We start from the raw sequence: 16,078 nt of genomic DNA, 5'->3' as shown, positions 1-16,078 counted from the left end.
TTTGAGCTCATCTTAGTGCTTAATAAGTGATAAATAAATCCCCACCCAAGTGTTTGTAAATTTTTTTTTTTTTTGACAACATCTCGCTCTCTTGCCCAGGCTGCAGAGCAGTGATGCGATCATAGCTCCCTGAAGCCTTGACCTCCTGGGCTCAAGCGATTTTCCCACCTCAGCCTCCCAAATAGCTAGGACTACAGGCAGGTGCCACCACACGCAGCTAGTTTGTTTATTTGTTTGTTTGTTTGTTTTTGTTTTTGTTTTTGGTAGATATGATGGTCTCACTAGTAAATTTTATCTCTAGAAGGGAATACCCCACTTACTTCAGAGGAGTTTAAGGAACAGTTAGGCCTGACTTTAAAACAGACTGGAATGCGAAGCTGTCCTCTTTGAGGTACCGACAGCAATAGGAAAGCGTGGTTTCTGTTTTCCTAAAGGTGTGAGCAATGAGAGTGATTGTTGCTTGCTGGGGCCGTGGTTGACCCCACAAAGAACTCGTTACCACATAATGCAACCCAGCGTCTGTGTGTCTACAGTGACAAGGAAGAGAGAACAACCCTGGCACTATATTCGCTGCTAAATGAATGAAGCATGTGTCTGCAATACGTTAAATATTGGCATTTGATGAGAAGCACACTTAATTTGATGAGTCATTGTCTAGGGTGGCTGATAGTGCATGTACTTTTCTGTGCTAGAAATGCCCTTCTTCAGATCAGTCATCTGTTGGGGTTCAGAAATAGATAAAAGGGGGAAAAAGGTAGAGGGAAGAAGGCGCTTTCCTGAGTTCATAGGGAAGAAGAATTTGGGAAAGGGGATTGAGCTACAGAAAAGGGCTTCTATACTGCAAAAAGGATTTTTGAAATAAGCTGAACTGTAAGCGATAAGCGAGAAAGAGCAGAGCTGTCCTTGTTTCCCTTGAAGAATGCCAGCGTAGGAGGTGGCATGTCTTCCTCTGATCGCCACTAGGTGGTGGCATTGGGCTAGGCCAGCTTGATGATGTAGGTTGATTCCTGTAGACCCATGATTCATTTATGCAGGTTACTTACAAATTGGTATTTAAAAATCAAGACGGTTTTCTTATTCTTCTCCTCCTTTTTTTCAACTGAACTCATATTCTTCAATTAGAGACCTAAGTCCCTTACTTTAAAAAATAAGAATATGGAATACTTTGTCATTTATTTATTCAAGAGTCTCACTCTGTCACTCAGGCTGGAGTGCAATGGTGCGATCTTGGCTCGCGGCAATCTCTGCTTCCCAGGTTCGAGCGATTCTCCTGACTCAGACTGCCAAGTAGCTGAGATTATAGATGTTCACCACTACACCCAGCTAATTTTTGTATTTTTAGTAGAGACAGGGTTTCACCTTGGCCAGGCTGGTCTCGAACTCCTGACGTCAGGTGATCTGCCCACCTGGGCCTCCCAAAGTATTGGGATTACAGGCGTGAGCCACTGCACCGGCCTCTCTATTTAAAATTCTAATAGTGGAGTTTGGTTTGCTCTGTCATTTGCATGTGTTCCTCTCCCTTCTTTCTGTCTATGGTTCATTGGCTTATGAAGGAACAATTTCCCAGATCCGAATATAGACAGACCTTTAGGAAATAAAGCGGTGGCATTACCTTTTCGTTGTCTCAGGCTTCAGGGCAGCCAGGGAGGGGCCCTAGTAGCAGGCCTGTTACCCAACCCTGACTCCCAGAGCTCTGGTGTCTCACGTGCCCAGGGCGTGGCAATTTATGCCAGCATGCTCTTGCTTCTGGTTCCCTTGAGTTTGTAGAGCAGCTCAAAGGTATATTACGTATCTATCACCACTACCTTTTAAATCTAGCAAGCTGTCTTTATTAAAGTGCATACATAAAACTTTAAGAAATAGAACATTCATATATCTGTAAGTCGTTTGAAATCAGGATTGCCCTACAAAATCTGGAATCTGTAGACAGCACCCAATGGCATTAGAAGCTTAACGTTAATAAAATGCCTTTCATTGAGTGCCTGGTGTGTGTCCCACATGTGCTAGGCACTTTCCATGTGCCACTCTAACTCTCATGGTCTTTATTGTGCCCCTACTGTTTGCAAAGTGAGGTGTTGCCTCTTTCTGTATTTTCCAAGTATAATCTTTGATTAAAAACTGAATTCACAGTAGAGCTTTGATTGCTGTTGTTTAAAACATTCTAAAGCTATAATGGATTTGTAAACTCATGCAAAAAACAGGCTTGGCTTCCTTATTATAAAATGCATCAGCAGCAGCTGTAATCATTTGTGGTCAGAGAGGCCAGCTTGTTCCTGGTTGGGTTGTGGCTTTGTTTAGAATTAAGAGGCTTATAAAGGAAGCCATAGAAACCCTGAGTTCCCCAATTGCTGTAGTACAGGAAACAGGGCAGTTAGTCAGCATCCATTGTCCTGACCAGATTGTTTAAGATGTAATTTCAAGACAATCTGAAAATACCACATGGCTCAATTATTTGGTTATTCAACATCAGACTCATTCTTACCAAGGTTTGCTTTAGGAACCATTGTAGGAAGATTTCTGCAGCTTTCATAAAATACCTATTTATGACATTGTCATTAGGTTTCAAGCCCTTTATGTAACAATCAGAGATGGATGTGAGAAAGGGAAGTCTGTCTCCCTTGGGTTCCTGGTGGGCTTTATTTTGTCAGCTGGCTGTGTGACTGTGCTGGACAGCATCATTGCTAACCATGGTGAAATGAATAAGCCCAACGGCACCCACGCCAGCACGAGCTAAGAGCAGCTGCTCAGGTGAAGTTTGGAAATCAGTGTCCACCATTGGAGCATCAACCCATGTGACTTTCATTTGGAGGCACCTGTTTCAAGTCTTAGTTTTTTCTGCCTGGGGTCATTGTGTGACTCGCTCTGTTTTAGCTGTTCCACAGAACAACTGCCCACCTCTTTTCATACACAGTGAATTCAACCACGCAGTGCATAGCTTAGATTCTGCAGAGCCTGTATTCTAAGGCCATCCATTCAAAACACACCTTTAGGTTCCCTGGAAACCCACTCCTCTAGTCCTCGTCTCCCTGGCTGTTACTTTGAGGGCTTCCCAAAGGGAATGTGATCCTGTGCCACACCTGAGGATGCTGAATCACCCCTGGGGGTGCGGGGACAGGCAGTTTTTAAAAGCTCCCCAGGTGGTTCTGATGTGCACCTCCCACTAAAACCAACTTGTAATGGTTCTATTGTGTCTTTTAAAAAAAAAAAAAAAAGTAACCCACCTGAGATTCTTAGACAAGAACTAAAAAATAAAATTGACATTTTAAAGTCGATGTGGTTAAAGCATTATGGAACACATTTGTTGTCTTTTGATAACTTTCTGTATTACTCAGAAAATGCATCCCTGCTTCTGATGACATTTTCCTTGGAAAGGGCAAGGCGGAGGTGGTGGGGTGGGTGGAATTTTATAAGTGACTGAATAAGTTCCTTTGCACTGCTGGTCCCAGGAAGTTTTTTTTTATTAGTATTTGAGACTCCCTATCCTTATCTAAGGAAGAGAGGTTTGCTTGGAGCTTCTTAAATATAATGATAAGAGACCAAGTGCTTCTCTTCCTGGATGTGCTTTCTGCCCAGCTTTCATCGTTGTGGTTTCTCTTTCTGCACCTAACTGGTGCTCCCTGTCATTCTCTGAAGCTTGTTTCTTGGTCCTCCAAGAAACAATCTGCTTTGGCCACATCCTTGTGAGACCTGAGTCACTACTCCTTGCTACTGACTCCCAAATCTTTTCTCTGGCCCCACCCTGACATTAGGTGCTACTTTTCCAATTACCCGTGACTTGCGTCTGCCAGAATAGACCTTGGCAACAGCAGCTTGGTCATCACCTGGGAGACAAGATGCAGACTCTTGGGTCCTATCAAGACCACTTGAATCAGAGTCTGCATTTTAACAAGATCCCCAAGCACTCTGTACGCACACTGCAGTGTGAGAAGCACTGGTCTATGGGACATCAGTTTCCCCACTCCTCTGCATTTCTTCTTTCTTTTCTTTTCTTGTTTGCTTGCTTTTTTTTTTTTAGAAGATAGTCTTGCTGTATTGCCCAGGCGGGAATCTAACAGCCCTCCCACCTTGGCCTCCAGAGTAGCTGGGACTACAGGTGCATGCTACCGTACCATGCTCCCCCTCTGCATTCTACTTAGACCCTACCCCATCCTTCTCTGTCAAGTTTGTCTATCCTCTTCTACTGCTATACAGTCTTGTACTGCAGTACTGCTATATAGTCTGCTATATAGACTACAAATTTTGGCTTCATTTTCTATTTCATTCTTCCTTCCATTCGTTCGAACGTTTACTAACTGCCTACCAGACCTAGGTTTGGAGGTACAATGAGCAAAAACAGACCTAGCCTTGTGGGGCTTGACATCTAGTAGGAGAAGCAGATATTAAATACACATCATCAGTTATAAGTGTGAAATGAGGATAAGCACTAGTGAGTGCACTCTGTCACACAAATCTGTGACTGGTTAGGGAGACCAGGGAAGGCTTCCTGGAGGAAGTGATGCTTGTGCTGAGCACTGACGATGAACTGGAGTTAATCAAATGAAGAGGAGCAGGAAGAGCTTTGCAAGCAGAAGGAATAGCATATGCAGAGACCCAGTTCTTCAGAGAAAATTTGTGGAGAATTAATAAAAAGAACGTTAACTTACTCTTAGGCCCTTCATCTTTATTTGCTCTTCCACCCAACACTGTCAGATTTATATCTTCACCATTCCCTGAGCCAATTTGATTTGTAGAATTGCTTCACATATTCTTTTTTTTTTTTTTTTTGAGACAGAGTTTTGCTCTTTTTGCCCAGGGAGTGCAATGGCGAGATCTCAGCCCACTGCAACCTCCGCCTCCTGGGTTCAAGTGATTCTCCTGCCTCAGCCTCCAGAGTAGCTGGGATTACCGGCACAGGGCGCCATGCCTGGCTAATTTTGTATGTTTAGTAGAGATGAGATTTCACCATGTTGGCCAGGCTGGTCTCAAACTCCTGACCTCAGGAGATCCGTCTGCTTCGGCCTCCCAAAGTGCTGGGATTACAGGTACATGCCACCATGCCTGGCTAATTTTGTGTTTTTAGTACAGACAGGGTTTCATCATGTTGGCCAGGCTGATCTCGAACTCCTGACCTCAGGTGATCCGCCCTCTCCGGCCTCCTAAAGTGCTGGGATTGTAGGCGTGAGCCACTGTGCTCGGCTTCTTCATGTATTCTTTGTAGAGGCCTAGAACCTCCCACCTACGTGATCTCTGTGATATAGTCATGTCCTCAGTTGCACACCTTTCCAGTCTTTTCGCCTACTTCTCCACCATTGAAATCACCAGTTAAACCAGTTTCCTTACTGTTCCCTAATACCATGGTCAGATTTTGAATGCCCTCTAATTCCCTCTTCATAAATATTATACTCTCTTTTTCAAAAAAGGAAACTTGTTATTAAAATGTACATATGGAAAAGTACACAAATCATAAATGTAGAGCTTGGTAAATTTTCACAAAGTGAGTATACCAGTGTCATTAGCACCCATATCACAAAATAGAATATTAAAAGCATCCCAGAAAACCCATCTCTGCCCTCCCCTCACTACACACAAAGGTAACCATTATCCTTTCTTCTATCCGCATTGATTAATTTTGCCTGGTTGTAAACTTTATATAAATGGAATCATGCAGCAGATACTCTGTTGTGTCTCATGTCTTTTGCTCAACATTAAAGCAATTGATTCACATTTTACATGTAATGGTAGTTCGTTTATTTATTTTGCTTTATAAGTAGTATATGGTATGACTGTACCACAGTTTATCCATTCTACATTTGATAGATGGGGTCTTTTCCAGTTTAGGACTATTATGAAGATTCTTTTTTGTTGTTGTTATAAATTATTATTTTATTAGATACATATTTTGGTCCAAATCTTCGAATTGTCATGACTTACAAAAAAAAATTTTTTTAACTTATAGGTTCTGAGTACATGTGCAGGTTTGTTATATAGGTAAATTGAGTGTCTTGGGGATTTGGTGTACAGATTATTTTGTCAACTGCATCATAAACATAGTACCCGATAGGTAGTTTTGCGATCCTCACACTCCTCCCACACTTCACCCTCACATAGGCCCTGGTAGCTATTGCTCCCTTCTTTGTGTCCATATGTTCTCAAAGTTTAGCTCCCACAAGATGCTTTCATGTCTTTTAGTGAATGAATATACATTTTTCTGCTGGGAATGTGCCCATGACTGAAATTGTTCTATCACAATAAATGCATATGTTGAGCTTTAGTAGATACTGTTCAACAGTTTTCCATCGTACAGTGGTTGCACTGAGTTATGCTTTCACCAGCAGCATGTGAGAGTTCTGGTTGCTCCACACCCTTCATGGTTTTGCCAGTCTTGAATCGTAGGGGTTCTCTTGTGGGTGTGTGGTACTATTGCTTTGTGGGTTTAATTTGCATTTCTTTGACAGCTATGTGGTTGAGTACCTGTTTTTGTTTTCTTCCTATTTTCTACAGGGTTTTCTGTTACTTCCTCTCACTAGGTCAGCGGGAGCACTTCATATATTCTTTGCAGACGTATATATTGCGAGTATCTCCTCCCACTCTGTCGGTTGCCTTTTTGCTGCCCCTAAATGGTGTCTTTCAATGAATAGAGATCCTTAGTTTTAATATCAGTTTATCAATAAGTCTTTTCATGTTTGAAATCATATTTATACCATGTTTAGTTCTGTAAAACCTTAGAGGTAGAACACAAATATATAAAATTGTGAAACATAGATAAAAACTTAAAAGCCTGGGAAATATAAATTAGAAGACTCAGACCAGGGAGGTAATAAGACATGCAAATAAGCCACATAATTCTATGAACGTATAATTTAGCAATACATTTTGCTTAGAGCACCTTAGAAGTCAAAACTCAATTGGAAACATGATCTGCTATGTAGTTCTCATTATCTGTGAGTCCCTCAGACAGTATTGATAGGATAGGATCTGACAGGTATCTGCACTCACAGGTAACTGGCGATTCGCATATCAAAGCACTAATGGGTATATCTTACGTTACAGGTTATTCAGCGATAGTTATGACCTCCCGGTTACGTGCGTTGGGTGGAAGAATTAATAATATACGCACCTCGGAATTACCCAAAGAGAAAACTCGATCAGAAGTCATCTGCAGCATCTACTTTTTAGATGGCGTGGTACAGACCTTTAAAGTTACTGTAAGTTCTCTACTTTTTTTTACTTTTCCTGAATTAATGCTCCTAACAAATAGTTTTCATCTCTTGGCTTACAAAATGAAAAAAAAAATATTTTAAAATGAAATCTTGAGATCTCAGATCTTGTATGTTGAGATTGCACTGGAAATACTTAAAAATGTTGCCCCCCGGCTGGGCACGGTGGCTCACACCTGTAATCCCAGCATTTTGGGAGGCCGAGGCAGGCGGATTACGAGATCAGGAAATCGACACCATCCTGGCTAACATGGTAAAACCCCGTCTCTACTAAAAATATACAAAAATTTAGCCAGGCATGGTGATGGGCGCCTGTAGTCCCAGCTACTCGGGAGGCTGAGGCAGAAGAATGGCATGAACCCGCGAAGCGGAGCTTGCAGTGAGCCGAGATCACACCACTGCACTCCAGCCTGGGCGACAGAGCCAGACTCCGTCTCAAAAAAAAAAAAAAAAAGTTGCCCCCATTTCACCTCTGCCCTGAGAGTCTTCCCCTCGCTTCTGTGTGACGTGAACTATTTGATGCTCATACGTTGGTGCTTCTGGGAAGTCCTCATCCACTTTCTGAAGGAGACTGGTTTGGGAAGTGGATGAGGACTCCATGAAAGCACCAACATCTGGAAGCATCATGGCGCCCTGTATGTGCTTCATTAGAGCCCATGTCAGGTTGCATTTTTTCAGATAGTGATTAGGGTTTATGTTGCCCATGAAACTGAGCTCCTTGAAAACAGGAAAGAGTAGAAAGGGTGTTGTTTCCCCTGTGCCTGGCACAAGGCTGGGCACACAGCAGGTGCTCGTTAAATGTGTGAGTGAGTGGGCTGTGAAACAATCAGCCTCACAGATGGCAGGGCTTGGGGAGGTCCTGGCTCATCCCACTTAAAGCCTGTGGCAGAGCCAGCACTAGAAACGAGGTCTCCAGTCTCCCAGGCCAGCCACAGGAAGATCCGGGGACTGTGGCTGCCTATGGTGCCCTCCCACTCCAGTCACCACCCAGCCCGTGACCTTTGCCCATCTCTTCCATCCTCTGGCCAGTCCTAAAGGAGTTAGTCCCAACCTTGAACTGGCTGCTAGGATCTGCCCCCACCTGTAAAGTTCAGTGTGCAAGGAAAGGCATCAGAAGAGAAGACAGGATGAGAGAACAATTGAGGGAACAATAAAAGGCCACAGGAATGCAAAGGGTAACAAAAACGGATCCCTGGGTCTTCTGCACACCCTATACAAGTTTGCCCACTGCCGATCCCAGGTGATCATGGACCCTGATGCAAGCAGGAGGAGAAGGCAGTTTGTGTGGAGTTTAGTGGGTGCTGTATCTCCTTTTCAGCAGGGATGGGGCGGTGGCCCAGTGCCTTGGCTGCAGACATCCCCCTGTCAGTGCAGAAGACTCAGGTGGATGACCAAGGACATGGAAGTTTGGACCCTTCGCCTGGCAGAGAGTGGAAATGGGCAGTAGAGATGGATGTTCCCAGCCTTCTGCTCTGCTCTTCCACCCACTTCCGCAAACACCCAGGCCTCCAGCTATTCCCCAGTGTCAGGGCATCATTTTTTTTTGTAGGTGGGAAACGTTGTTGTAACAAGTGAAGACTCCAGCAAGGAAATTCAGTTGTCTAGTTAGGCGTCTCCAAAGTCTAGTTACGGGGGCTACAACATATACCTGTGACCTGTTTCTTCAGAAGCCAGTTTGGAGGAGAACATCCTCTTAGGAGGACTGTTCAAAAGAATATTCTGCGATACTGGAAATGTTCTGTGTCTGCACTAACCCACAGGGAAGCCCCCCAGCCACATGTGGCAATTGAACATTTGAAATATACCTGAAGAACTAATTTTTTTTTTTTTTTTTGCTGAAACAAGGTCTTTTTCTGTCACCCAGGCTGGAGGGCAGTGGTGTGATCCTGGCTCACTGCAGTGTCAACCTCCTGGGCTCAAGCGATCCTCCCACTTCAGCCTCCGAAGCAGCTGGGACTACACGCCACTATACCCATCTAATTTTTTAGTTTTTTGTAGGTCTCACTAACTTGTCCAGACTGGTCTCCAGTTCCTGAGCTCAGGCGACCCCCCCACTTCAGCCTCCTGAAGTGCTGGGATTGTAAAGCATGAGCTAGCAGGCCCGGCTTCAATTTTTTATTTTATCTTAATTAAAATGGAAGCAGTCTTTAGTAGTTCATAGTCCCCACTTTGGATTGCTCAGCTTTGGTGAACATTTCTTAAAGTGTGTCAGAAGCTCCTACGATGTGTGTTAAAGATGTCAATCCCTTGTCCTGCCTGGGTGTTTTGAAACTTGCTCTCTGTGGGGTTAGGCCTGAGAATCTGCGTTGTAATTTCTCCCCGAGTTGTCTCGATGTGCCATGCAGTTGGAGAACCACTGATTTAGGAGTCTGTTGGCAAGGTTGTAAATATTTCCCTGAAAAAGCAACTACTTTGGTTCTGCAGAACCTTGTCTTATATCTGATTTCCTTTTAACATAATCTTTCGTAGAATTTTGTGATTACACAAACTTCATGAAGGTCACAAATGTCTCTTCCAGATGCTATACACTAATAGTTTAGTATGTGTCTGGTTTCTTTGTTAAAATACGTGTTTGTCTGTCTTGGAGCTGTTCTTTAACCATATATCCTATTCCTGACAAGAACATGAGTGTTTGTTAGTATGTAACTCATGTATTCATTCAGCACATGTTCATTGAGCACTTACTATGGGCCAAGCTTTGTTCTGGTGCAAAAAATGGCAACAGTGCACAAAACAGAACAAAATCCCTACCTTTTTGAAGCCAACATCCCAGTGGGGGAGATGGGCCATAAAAAAATGTGCGCTGAGTCAGGCGGTATTAAGTGCTTTGCAGAAAAATAAAGTAGAACAAGAGGGAGAGAGTGCCAGGGCAGGGTGAGGTTACCATTGTATAGAGGTAACCAGGGAAGTCCCCACTGTTGAGACGAAAGAACCATGTGGTCGTCTGGAGGGAGCACGTCCCAGGGAGAAGGAACAGTGGTGCAAAGGCCCTGAGGCTGGAGCCCACTTCCTTTGGTTGCAGAATACAGTAGAGTCTGGAGTGGAATGAGCAAGAGGGGAGGATAGCAGAAGATAAGGGCAGAGAGATAGCAGGGCTAAGGGGTGGGGGATCGCATGTAGCCTTGCGGATCATTCTGAGGGCACTGGCTTTTTTTCCTACACGAGGTGGAAAGCACTGGGGCTCTGTCCACAGTTGATGATAGGAGGGAAGGGGCTGAAAGACTGGTGTGGCAGTCCAGGGCAGAGATGATGACCATTGGACATAGTGGCTGTATGGAGCTGGTTAAGAGGAAACCAAGCCCAGAAGTACTTTGGAGGTGGAGCCAATAGGGTTTGCTGATAGATGGGATTTGAAATGCAAAAGAACAGGAGGCCTCAAGGTGACTCCCAGGTTTTTGGCCTAAGCAATGCAGCAAAGTAGAGTTACAGTTTATTGAGATGGGGAAGACTGTGGGAAGAGCAGGTCTGAGGGTAGAAGTAATCAGTTCTCCTGTGGGCATGTTGCAGTGGAGAGGCCTGTTATTCATCTATGTAGCAGTGTAGGAATGGTATGAGATAAAAGAGTCGGGAGGTTAGGGAAAAGAGATCCTGGCTGGGGATACAGATGTGGATGTCACCAGGATAGAGATGGGATTTCAAGCGTGAAACTGGAGGAGATCCCCTGAGAAGCAAGTAGATGGAAGCTGCAAATGGTGCTTAAGCATAGGAGAGATGAGGAGCAGGCACTAAAGGAGTCTGAGAAGGACCAGCGAGGGAGGCAGGAGGAGGCCAAGAGCGAATGTCTGAGAATCCCAGCAGAAGGAGGAGTGATCAGCTCTGTGAAAAGGGGAGAAGGCAAGCACCTACCCCGAGTGAGCATCATAACAAGCCTTAGAACAGGCTGGGTGCAGTGATTAGTGCTTGTAATCTCAGCACTTTGGGAGGCCAAAGCAGGAGGATCCCTTGAGTCCAGGAGTTTGAGGTTACAGTGAGCTATGATTGTACCATGGCACTCCAGCCTGGGCAATGGAGCGAGACCCTGTCTCTAAAAAAATAAAAATAAAAGTCTTAGAGCCTGGCAAACAATGAGCACCCAGAAGTTCTTAGTTATGAACATCATTGTTCTTATCACGTGGCTGCCACCCCAAGCTTCCAGCAACCTGGTTCAAAGCTGAATCCCATGGAATCTGAGAAGTTGGAGGCCCTGGTTGCAACTTGGAATATCCCTCACTTTGTACCTTTCTGTGTGTAGGAATTGTTTGCACAGTCTCATTCAGACTCTTTAGCCCAGCCCACCTTGTGACCAGGAGCAGGTGTCAGGGAAGCTGACTTGAATATTAGTCGTTCTTATCTCAGTCCAGGGTGTGAGCCCTGGTGGTGACCTGGTGCAGCAAATATGACCTCTTGTGGGCAGGGGCCAGGCCAGGAGGCCTTTTCTTACTATAAATGTATTTTTTATTATATTTCAATTTATCTTGAGAACCAGGTGAATTATGCAGAATAGATACCTGTATTTGTGAATTATGCACTCCAGAGGAGAAGGTGTAGTGGGAACAAACAGACCTGAGTCAGGCAGTCAGACTGTCCCTCAGCTGATGGGGCAAGGCATGGAGCCTCTCAGTGCCTCTGCTCGTTGGCAAGGGAGATGGTAATGACTAGTGCACTTTGCAAAGTTGCTGCAAAGATTAGAGACCATATATAAAAAGCCCATTGGCATAATGTCTGGCTCCTTGTAGATGTTCAGTAAATTGTAGTTAATAATATATATTAAATGTAATATAAAATCCTATATAAATAATTCCAACAAGGGGAGCAGCTAGCTCTTTGACATGTGGAGGGAGTATCTGGTAATGTGCAATGTGTAGACTGCCACCTGTTGTGATTCTCTTGTGATAAACGGTGCCCTGAACAGGAGCAGGAGGTATAAGCGCACTTGGGCAGGAAAGGGGGCATGTCCAGGAAATGGGCGTGCCTCATGTTCCCACATTTCACACCAAATAATCTGAAGCTGCCCCAAAGAAGTCTCTGCAGGAGGGGCTTGATAGTTACCTAATTCTCCCAATGCTGGTCACGGTGACCTCTTTTCAAGTACATTATTTGCTCTCAGGCACTCAAAAAAAGGAGCTACCTTTGCCTGGTCTATTTCTGACTCATATTGTCCTTTAGTTAAATGGTTTGGTTCAAAGGATTCCTGCAAAGTCTGCCTGTTAAAGTAGAATTTGCCATTTTCCAAGCACTCCATGCTGTTAGCCATTCCTGGGCCTTTGTGCCAGGCCATCTGATCCAAAGGCCTGTTTTTAGCTCGTGCAGCTGGAGGGCAGGGGTGATGCTTGACCCCGTCCTCCTCTCGAACCCAGATTGGCGGTTGCTTCCTCTAGGACCCCGGTCGAGATGACCATTCGTGTGGTCCCCTTGGGTGTCCACCGTGCCTTGACTGTTTCACAGCCCTTGACAGCCTTTGACACTCTGTTACAGCCACTGTCTCCATGGCCGGGGCAGGAAAAGGGAGCTTCTTATAGCCCTGTCCCCATTCCCACACCATGCCTGCCCCGTAAACATGGAGCAGGGAAGGCAACGGAGTCCTGCTCTGGAGAGACGTGTGGCTTCTCACTTCAGATGACGGGAAAGGGAAGCAGAGAGGCAGATAATCCCACAGGGTGGCACAGGCCAAATCACTCTGACAGCATTTTGAATGGCATTTGAGTATTTTTAGCTGTCTTCGTTTAGGCTGTTAGGTGAGAGCTTTCCTTTCCTGGACATATACTTCAGTGGCTTCTCCAGGAGTAGGAGCCACAGATGTGTCCTGAGGAGCCAAGAGAAACTGCCCGGGGGTTAGCATTTCATTGTGGATAATCCACAGGAGGCCACGGGGAGTTAACTGTGATTATGAGAGCTGAGTTTTCCGATTTAGACATTATCACTTGGGAATTGCAGCTAAGGGGGAAGGAAGAAATCTTAGACAATTAAATTAAACTCGTATTGTCTTAAATTGTGTTGATGTCGTTTTTCTTAGCCCTACTTCCCATATGTGCTGTGTGGCTTCTTAAAATTTATTAAAGCTTTTCTTGTGGTGGGAAGTGTGTGTGCATAGCATTTCTGAGTGTGCATAGCATTTCTGAGTGTGCATAGCATTTCTGAATATTTTAACTCTTTTTTGCCTACAGTAAAGATGTTTTTACCACCAATCAATTTAAGACTTTTCCCACTTGATAATTTCTTTTGTTCTAGAAACAAGACACTGGCCAGGTTCTTCTGGATATGGCGTACAACCACCTGGGTGTGACTGAAAAGGAATATTTTGGTTTACAGCATGATGACGACTCCGTGGACTCTCCTGTAAGTGCCATTTTTAAAAAATGTGCTGAACTCCTGCACGGTTTGCTTTTATATTTTACGTTTTCTTGTCCAACAGAGATGGCTGGAAGCAAGCAAACCCATCAGGAAGCAGTTAAAAGGTTGGTGTGATCTTTTCATTTCAGTTGAACATTAGGTGTTAGTGTATCACAGTCTGTTTCTCCCCTCCAATCATCAGTTCCTGTGACATCTGGTACCTGGAGTTCTGGGCGTCCAGGAGTCATGAGTGAGCTGACTTCTCCCTGTCTGACTTGTGAGTCAGCAGAGATGCTTCCAGATCAGCCTTCTAGGATCCGCCCCAGCTATGGGAAAGAAGGGGAAAGGTGAGAATAGGCAGCTCAGAGCAAGGGAACCCACATTTCTGTATACAAGGAAGGAGAAGGAAGGAGGATGGCCTTTCTTAGTCTGCTGTGAGAGTCAGGGTGGAAAAGGGAGACAGAGAGATAGACAAACACAAACACCTCATACTTTCCAACAGCATAGTTGCATTCATGGAAAACCGAGCCATAGGTAGGTAATGTCACCAATACAAAAGTCTTCCAAACTACCGCTTATCTCTTAGAAGTGGATCCCAATGCTGCAGTTCACTCCTAGTTGGGTGGCCAGTCAGGCCACACCATAACCCACTCTCTGCCCTAATCTGCTCTGAGCCTGATGTTCCAGCATTGCCAGCATTGTTCCCCTTTATGCCACTCATGCCCCAGACAAACCTGGCTGATCTGCAGGGCCTCCCAGTGCCTTCCCTCAGTCTGTTTCATCTGCTGGAAATGCTTTTCCCTTCCACTTCCCTCGTGAAATCCTGCCTTTCTTCAAGGCTGCTCAGATCTCATTTCCTCTCCTAGAAACTGTGGGTGGCTCCCTCGACATTCTATTAGATTTACCATCTCCCATGTTGGGGTTCTGAACGCTCGCTCTTGTCCTCATCTTTGTTAATTGCCTTTACTTCTGTCTCAGAACTGGCAAGTTCCTTGAGGTTAGGACCCTTGTTGTATTTCTCTCAGCATCCCCAAGGTGCCCAATTCAAAAAAAGTGGTCAGTGCATGGCGGAGTGGAGAAGGGCAGGTGGATTTGTGCACACAGATATGCATACACAGGATGCCCCCCAACACACACACACACCTGCTTCAGCACCCAGGGAGGAAGGAGTAGACACAGTGGCCTTCACTCCCATGTCACTGCTGCCCCCACAGGGAGCCAAATTCTCAAAGTTCTTCCCTCCCATGAACTTCGTCCTCCTCATTCAGAAGTACGTGTGGGAGCCTCAGGGCAACTTACAGACAAATACCTGCCCCATCCAAGTCCCCAGGAATGAGTCCACACAAGGCATGACTAGGTACTGTCATTCATTCTCTCATTCATGCTTTCAGTGAACATATCCTGAGCTCAGACTGTGGCAAGGTGCGGGGCTAAGCCCTGGGAATCCAGTCCAGATCAAATTTGGACTATCCCCTCAAGGCCCACAGCCAAGTGTGCAGACAGCCCAGAGGGTTCGACATTCTATGATAGTAGTAAGCACACGATAGAGGACAGCCAGAAAGACAAAGAGGCTAGGCCTGCAGCACAGAGATGACAAGTTTTAGAAGAGGGGAAAGGGAGGTGAACAAGCATCCCAAGGCAGCAGGAGGACATTGTTCTCTCCTGATGTACATATTGTTATAGCGCCATCCACTGGTACTTAGACATGTGGACAGGTGTACTTGGGCACACACCCATGAGGGATTCTTTGAACACATGCTACAGATAAAGAAAGAAAGCACTAAAGATCAGGGAGGGTAGAGTTCAGGATGAACTAAGGTAGAGGAGGAGATCTAGCAGGTTAGTGAGAAGGACTTGAGTTGCAGAGAGCAAGAAAGTGCTCAGTGCCTAGATAGGGCTGGCGGATATTTACTGAGCGATGATGGTGAAATTGACATGAAGAAGATCTCGGGATCTTAGCAGCACGATCTGATCTCCTGTTGCTGTATCTATGAGAAGAAATGGACTAATTTTATCCACGCAAGCGAATTGACTCTGGATGTTGATGTATAAAGCCGTATTTAAATATGTTCATTGTCTGATTTACTAGTATATTAACTTAATATACTTTGCATTAAAAGCATGAGATATTTTGTAGTTTAAAAATGAGTTTGAAATGTGGTAGAGCAGAATCAAAGATCTCAGTACTCTAATTCTGGTTTTGTCACCAGCTGTGTGACCTAAGGCAAGTCACCTCTCTAAGTCTTTGGCTTATCTGTAAAATGGGGCTACCAGTAGCAGCCTAGCCCACTCATAGTCATGGTGGTGTCAAAATGCAGGAATGTACATGAAAATGCTTGAAACGTATAAATGGCTACACAAATGCAGGCTATTATTTCTTTGTAAATTTTGCATAATAATGCTGATTTAAGGATTTTTAAAATTCCTAATACAGATAACGGAGTGCAGTGTTTAAACACAGCCCTGAGATAAACGTGTGATAGGAAGTAGATGATAACTCAGTCTGTGCTGATGTTGCATAAATATTTTGCTTTTTGAAGACGTGGAGATTTCTGAAACAATCAACTAACTTA

At 44.7% G+C, this 16,078-nt stretch overlaps 1 protein-coding gene across 9 annotated transcripts in view; it reads left to right on the top strand.

Moving 5' to 3' along the window:
* Window positions 1-16,078, top strand: part of PTPN3 (protein tyrosine phosphatase non-receptor type 3) — a 123,257-nt gene that overhangs the window by 27,617 nt on the left and 79,562 nt on the right. For 8 of the 9 annotated variants that reach the window (XM_021927811.2, XM_021927817.2, XM_021927815.2 and 5 more), the window contains exons 2-4: window positions 7,030-7,184; window positions 13,404-13,511; window positions 13,588-13,630. In XM_021927811.2, the coding sequence (XP_021783503.1) occupies window positions 7,047-7,184; window positions 13,404-13,511; window positions 13,588-13,630 (289 nt within the window). In that variant the 5' untranslated portion in view covers window positions 7,030-7,046. The remainder of the gene's footprint in view (window positions 1-7,029; window positions 7,185-13,403; window positions 13,512-13,587; window positions 13,631-16,078) is intronic. The other variant, XM_021927819.2, reaches the window with a different exon arrangement.

Source organism: Papio anubis, chromosome 13 (genome assembly GCF_008728515.1).
Source record: "Papio anubis isolate 15944 chromosome 13, Panubis1.0, whole genome shotgun sequence".
Taxonomy (NCBI): Eukaryota; Metazoa; Chordata; class Mammalia; order Primates; family Cercopithecidae; genus Papio; species Papio anubis.
This window is presented reverse-complemented; position numbering and strand designations above follow the sequence as displayed.